At 37.7% G+C, this 7,536-nt stretch overlaps 1 protein-coding gene across 1 annotated transcript; it reads right to left on the bottom strand.

The window, feature by feature from the left end:
• Nucleotides 1–409: 409 nt before the first annotated feature.
• Nucleotides 410–5,247, bottom strand: LOC143605275 (uncharacterized). Its single transcript, XM_077081470.1, has 5 exons — nucleotides 4,961–5,247; nucleotides 2,205–2,335; nucleotides 1,978–2,100; nucleotides 1,561–1,688; nucleotides 410–840 (listed from the first exon to the last, which is right to left on the bottom strand). The coding sequence occupies exons 1-5, from the start codon at nucleotides 5,169–5,171 to the stop codon at nucleotides 540–542; spliced, it is 894 nt and encodes a 297-aa protein (XP_076937585.1). The 5' UTR covers nucleotides 5,172–5,247; the 3' UTR covers nucleotides 410–539.
• Between the last annotated feature and the right edge of the window lie 2,289 nt (nucleotides 5,248–7,536).

The following is a 7,536-nucleotide window of genomic DNA, read 5'->3' as shown; positions in this document are numbered from 1 at the left end:
CACTCACAACAACCTAAATAACTCTCTAAATTATAAAAACACCCCATCACATAATATGGGTTGTTGGATGAGAATGCTCTAAGGCCAACTACTAGTAGTAATGTACGTGTTCTTATTGCAACTATGTTCATAACTCATAAGCTACTGCAAGTATACATAAGCAAACCAGGTCATGGTTTCATTGGTTTTCGGTGACATCATTGGCACATGAACTAGCATTTCCTCTGTCCTAGAAGATAGAGAAGCCACACTCATTTAGACCCCGACCATATATAATTTTATTTTACTTGATACTCCTATTACAAAAACCTATCCATGCCTTAAGATCCACCCATGTGAAGGTTTTGGTTTAGTATAGAAAACACCAACTTTCTAGCAATCCTGTATGCGTAACATATCTAATTGCAATCCATCAAACTTTTTTATTTTGTTACACATGTCGCGCCGCGTTGTACTCTGTAGTCTTATTTAACATTTCTTTTGAACTAGTATTTAAACAAATAAACATACAAAACAGGTGCTCCATATATATATACCATCTATGTATGAGCACCAAATATGTCCAACAGGCCAAGCTTGCCCCAATACTGAACCGCTAACCAACTCACAAAAGAAAAATATGCTACAAGAAAACAGACCCGTTTCACACGAATCCAATACGCATCCCTTACCCGACCCATACTCACAATGTGAGATTTGAGTAGATACAACATTCTACCCAACGCAACCGCAATCAAAGAGGTTAGAAAACCCGTAACAGCTCCAGCTATCGCTCCCCAACTCATAACGTTTGGGCCTCGGCCCGTTTTAGAGAACCAAGACGTTAACATCTCCCCAGACCTACAAAAAAATTGGAAGAACTAACAAAATTGTGTTTGTTTGAACTCAAATCATATTTAAATTTAACACATGAATTACTTACTGAAATATCAAATTAACAAAAAAAAGTGTTGGTGAATCAGCCCGACCTGACTCACCTGTTTTGACCGGTATCTAAGTGAATACCTCTAAACAGGTAGTGTACTCGTGTTAATGGATTGGCGGGTCCAACTCGACACAAACCCAAAAATCGTGTCAAGCATGTGACCCGAACACGACATGATATTTGTGGATTGACCGGAACACGACCCGTTTGGACCAGAAGTTCTTTTAAAACTTAACTGTTTTCACATAATAATACTTCAAATTTACATTTTTACAACAAAAATTACAAATTTATATAATACTATAAATCAATTAAATTTTAATTATAAGATCTTATGTCTATTTCCTTTTTAGTTTTAAATTTTGGCATAAGATACCCAGCCAATTTAATTTATTACACTAAAAATTTAAAAAATAAATGAATTAAGCGGGCCGACCCGCGAACCCACCACGACTGACTTGAGCATGGCCGGTTTAGCTAAATACGTTTGCAATTTCAACCCGAACCCGTTTATACCAAAACCAAACCCGTGAATTTCTAGTTAGGTTCATTTAGTGTCAGAATTTCAGACTATACCCGCTATCAAATAAAAATAAGTGTATTATAAGAGAATTTGAATAATCGATTTAACTCACAGGATAAAATAGCGCTTAAGCATCTCAGTCATTGATGGGTGGTCGGCTTGGCAATTAAAGAACTCATCATAATATAAGTTTAGTTTTGAAATGCCGAGTGTATACCAGCAATCATAAGTTTCATTCACCTAACAAGAAAGCAAAAAAGTGAGTAATGAGTGATATTTACCAATTTAACTTGGAATTTCAAAATTTGCAAATCATTTAATAGGCTTGCTAAACAAACTGAATGAACACAAAGGGAACATGTTCGTATTAGTTTGTTTAACTTTAACCAGACAAACGATCCAACACAAAGCGAACAAAAGTTTTGTCACTAAGAAAATGAACTTATTTGTGTTCGTTTAACTAAATGAATAAAAAGTTGTGTCATGTTCATTCGTTTATTAAATAACCAAACTATGTCACACGGATTACCTTGAATCTATCTTTTGCCATCCATGCAGCATTGAAAGTGGGCCTGCAATCAAATGGGAGTGCCTCATTTGGAGCTTCTGCAAATGCAGTATGAAGATGACCCGAGTGGTCTGTATATTCTACCTGAGCAACATAACGATATGAGTAAAATCTATGCTAATAGCTAAACTGCAAATTAACAGAATGTCAACTTCATTGTTCTTAATAAGATATTGAAGCATATGTACCTCAAACACAGACGCCCAATAATAATCATGGTGGCATCTGAACTTCTTCTTCTCAGATGGATAAAATACATGCTTTGCTTTATAATTAAGCAATCCGAGTTCACACACTTTTGCTGACCTTAGATCTACATCTGCAACAAATTCACTAAATTACACAACCTAGAAAACTTAAATTAGGTCATCTAATCGACTAACTACACTGTCATATACCTTCATCTATATTCAAATTACACAAATTCAACTCGTAAGCACATTAAAACCTAGAAAACTGAAAACTTTTTTTTTTTTTTTTGAACATTAAACTTCATTCAAAAAAACGAGAGAGACCTCAAAACTAAGGCCCCCTCAACAAACCAATTACAACATGTACAAGGGGTACTTGACCCAATCAATCCAATCTATCTTATCTATATTCGATCTAGCCTTTAACCATAAAAACGACATAGCTTTAACTACCGCCACAACCTCAATTACCTTCGGGTCCGAATTGTGAAAGACTTTCTTGTTTCGCTCTTTCCAAATAGCCCAACATGTCACCATAATAACACATCGAACAATCCTTTTACCTTTACCCGCCACTGAGGAGAAATCTTGCCAAGTCTTCAAGTCTTCGATAGTGTTACTAGAGGCCGGAACTAGGCGGCACCAACTCCACACCTTGCTCCAAACACCGAAAGCAAAACCACACGCAACAAAAATACGGTTGACTGTCTCCTCACCAACATTGCACATCGGACAATTTACACTAGGCAAATTCAATTTCCTTTTTACCAGTTCAACCCGTGTAGGGATTCTCTCTTTTTCCAGCCTCCAAACTAGCGCATTAACTTTGATTGGCACCCAGCTTTCCCATCGCATTCCTTGACCAGGATGCCCATAAGCATTTTGACGCATAGCCGTTTTAACTGCTGCCACAGAGAAGCCGTTGTGGGCGTTTTGATCCCACAACCAGCAGTCAACAACCTTAGTAATTCGAACGACCGAAAGCATGTAAGCCACATCTTGAACCTCGGAAATCCCTTCAACGGAAGTCATACCCAGCTGCCAAAGATCCTTAATCGATGTCTGATCGCCTTCTGTCTTCAAACGAGCAGCAACCATGACATTTTTGTTCCTATCAGCTGAGAAAAGGAGCGGCCATCGTCTGTACAGAGGAGTTGAACTGAACCACACGTCCTTCCAAAAATCAATACGAGACCCATCTCCAAGCTTACAAGAAAAGAGGTCCTCAACCCTTCTGCCATCAAACCGAACTTTGTTTAGTACAGACACAATTGATTTCCAAACTCCACCTAGAGACTTTTTCACAGGAACAAAAGCCCATTTATTGCGACCTCCATGAAGACTGATAATAACTTTTCGTCACATACTCTAATTCTCGTTTTTGAATCTCCAAGCCCACTTTACCAATAACGCCGCATTCACCTCGGAAATCTTAGAAATACCCAACCCCCCGAAATTTTTTGGTCTCGTGACAACTTCCCAAGCAACCCAATGAACCCCTTTCCCATCCTTATTTCCAACCCATAAGAACTTTCGCATCAATCTCTCAACGATTTCTACCACAGTACTAGGCGCTCGAAATATAGATAAATAATAAATCGGTAGGCTCGCAAGCACCGATTTTATTAACGTGATCCGACCTCCAATGGAGAGGACCTTCGCCTTCCAAGATTGCAGCCTGCTTCTAACCTTTTCAATCACCGTATCCCAATGGGAGATACGGTTCATGTTAGCACCGATTTTAATCCCCAGGTATAGAAATGGAAATACGCCAACGCTACATCCCATAGAGTCTGCCAAACTTCTAACTTCGGCTTCCGGAATACCCACACCATAAAGAAACGACTTGTGGACGTTTATTTTCATCCCGGAAACAATATGAAAAATACGGAGCAGCCTTGTAACTTGAACAATATTCTCGGGGGACCAAGAACCCATGATGAGAGCATCGTCAGCATACAACATGTGCGAGATAATAGGACCATCACCCGGAGCCGAAATACCTTCAATGTCCCCCAACTGAACCGCTCTAGATAGTAAAGACGCCAAAGCCTCCATGACTATCAAGAACAAAAAAGGCGACAAGGGGTCGCCTTGTCGGAGACCTTTTTTACAATAAAACTCGAACGTCGGGGACCCGTTCACTAGAACCGCGGACCGAGCAGATTGAATAATACCTCTAACCCATGAACACCATTTATCCGGGAACCCCATTTGTTGCATGATGGAGATGAGGAACTCCCAATTCACGTTGTCATACGCCTTCTCGAAATCTAACTTAAACAGAAAACTGTAACTAACTTCACCATCTTATACCTTCATTTATATTCAAATTACACAAATTCAACTCATAAGCACATTAAAACCTAGAAAACTGTAATAAGAAAGTTAGATGATGATCATCTAATCTAATCAATAACTGCACTATCATATATCTTCATCGATATTCATACTACATAAATTCAACTCATAAGCACATTAAAACCTAGAAAACTGTAATACAAATTAGCTAATGTAATCAACTAATTGCACTATCATACATCTTCATCTATATTCAAATCACACAAATCCAACTCATAACCACATCAAACCCTAGAAAACAGTAACCGAAATCAGGTAACCTAATCGACTAACTGCACTAATAAACTAATTGCACTATATTCAAATCACATAGATTCAACTCATAACGACATTAAAGCCTAAACACTTAAAACCAAAGCCTGCAAAACTGAAACAGTACAAAACAAACTTACTGCTGGAGACAATTTTGCACTGGCAGGGAACAGAAATCGGATAGGAAATGGAGATGTTGCTAATTAATAAGGCCAAAAGCACAACGGTAAAGACAATTAGGAAGAAGAAAATGATAGGGATTAGAAGAGCAAAAGCGCATCGGAGTAATAAGTAAAGGACGGAAGCTTTTTTATTATTATTAGTCTGGTTTATTCGCTCCGGTGAATTCATGTCCGATCACCAGAAAGAGTTTCCGGTGATCGGAATTATTTGTGTTGTGTTGTTTCTAAAATGAAGAAACGCGACGGACGGACGGAGGTTATCTGATTGGGACGCGATGTCACGTGAGTGAGTGACTGGATGCCGCCCCAGCGTGGTCTATTTTCGAGGTTTTGATTGTTTACATGAATGGTCTCTTTGTATATCCGACAAATTTTAACTACGTATAAAAGTTTATAGACGACGAAACATGTAAATTTACACTTCTTAGTGAAAATATTAGAGATCATCATCACTGTTGAGAGCCCTCTTGACTTGTTAAAAAACACGAAAGATAGATTCTCTCAACAGTTCGTTGTGCTTCGATTGTAGGATTTAAGATGGTTAGTGAGAGTAAGGTTGTTCTTTTTGGTATTACTTGTGAATTGAAATTAGGTGGAGAGAACTTGACCAATATTGACATATTAGAGAAAACGTTCATTCACGATTTCTTCACGATCCACGATTTTAACACGTTGATGTAGTACCGGTGTTGAGAACGTGGTTTCACAAAATACACGAAGACCATATCATGTCTTTTAGTCGCATTATAAAATAATGAGCTTTCGCATAAAAACAATTTAGAAACAACTAACCGGTGCAACCTCATTCTCTAAAGCGAATGTGACTACCATTTAGGTAGGATGGTGGGAACGAAAAGGTTTCAGCTTAAGAAGAGACGGTGTGAATGGATAGAACACCTCATGGAGGAAGAAGGTTCATCTATGTGACATCATGGTGAATGTAGTTTGAACTCCTGTAAAGCATAACTTATAGCATTAGGGGTTTTTCGATGTAGTGGATCTGATAACCATTCGATATTTAATCGGTCTTGTAATCATATGTGAAACTTATGAATATGGTCACCGTGTACTTGTACATGACTCTTGAAAATGAAATCTACATGAAAATCATAAAAAAGTTAAAAATAAAATGGCAACGAATACAAATTAGCAGCTCAAGATATCTTTATACGATCTCAATTGGAGTTCAATATCATATGGTATAAACGTCTAAATGAGTATTTTAACAAGGGTGCATGTGTAATTGTTATAGCTCATGTGCCTTTAGGCCCTTTACATTTACCAAAAGAGCGCTCACAAAATTCATTTTAATAACAACTTAGTAAATGACTTGAACATCATCAAATCTTTAAAAAAAAAACAACTAACCACCTAGGCACCTAACTATCATGATATTGAAAATGAGAGTTCAAAATATGGTTTGAATAGACGTGTAATGGTATATATGTCAATTAGTAAACGTACATCTGGAAAATATTACACATACGTTTTATTACTAAAAATTTTTATTTGCTGAATACGTCTAGAATTGTTTGATTGCAATATATACACAATGATGCGTACTACCACCAAGAAGATGGCGAAAAAATTCATGGTCCAGAATACCATATTTGAACGAGACCAGTGTGGTGATGTAACTCACCAATATGGTATTTGAGTGAGTTACAGTTCAAACGGCATGAGAACAGAATGAAGCATATTCAAATCCACATCAAACACGATCTTAATCAAATTACACCAAATAGAACAACATGACGATTTTGTTGAGTTTGGCAATGAAATCCATTGAATCGTCATCAAATCATTTAAGATTTATAGCATTATATGATGCCAGTCGAGATTCATATGGCGAAGATCATTGACCTATCACATACAAGAAGCAAGTGGTTTAGCACTAATCAAGAAAGACCTAACGACTATCTATAAAAACACTGCAACTATCATAGCTCGGAAAAAAGAAGGCTGGCTACATCAAACGTGACAGGATGAAGCACATTTCATCAAAGTATTTCTCAATGTAAGATCTACATAAAAAAGAGAGAGTCAGTGTGAAACAGTTCACCAAGTCAGGTAAAATTTGGTTGACATGTTCACAAAACCTATAAATGGAAGTAGTTTCTAGCTAGTGTTATAAAATATCAGGCAAAGAAAAGAAGCATGGATCAAACCTGGATAGGCTAGACCGATAGTTCCACAGAATACGGGTCAAATAAAGAGTAACACAATGATACAAGCAAAGCTCAACAAGTCCGGTGACAGAAACATGCAAAACATAACACCTTGAGCTCGTTAGGGGAAGGACAAGAGGGGGGTCTTCCTGTAACCACCCTCCGACGTGAGAATAAGTACAATTCTTAGAGAGAGAAAGTACTTTGAGTGATGGATGTAGTATGTGAAGTGTGAATGAATACCTCATGATGATGAAGATGATATATGTAGCCGGTGGTCAAGGGAATATTATTGGTACAGCTGTCCTCTTCCAGAATATGCTCTTTGTAACAACCTGGACACGTGTTTGCATGCGATAGAGCGAG

The sequence above is a fragment of the Bidens hawaiensis genome, unplaced genomic scaffold (genome assembly GCF_021521415.1).
Source record: "Bidens hawaiensis isolate Kalapana, Puna unplaced genomic scaffold, B.hawaiensis_p1.1 tig00000237_1, whole genome shotgun sequence".
In the NCBI taxonomy this organism is placed as follows: domain Eukaryota; kingdom Viridiplantae; phylum Streptophyta; class Magnoliopsida; order Asterales; family Asteraceae; genus Bidens; species Bidens hawaiensis.
The sequence above is the reverse complement of the archived record's forward strand: the minus strand, read 5'-3'. Positions and strand labels throughout refer to the sequence as shown.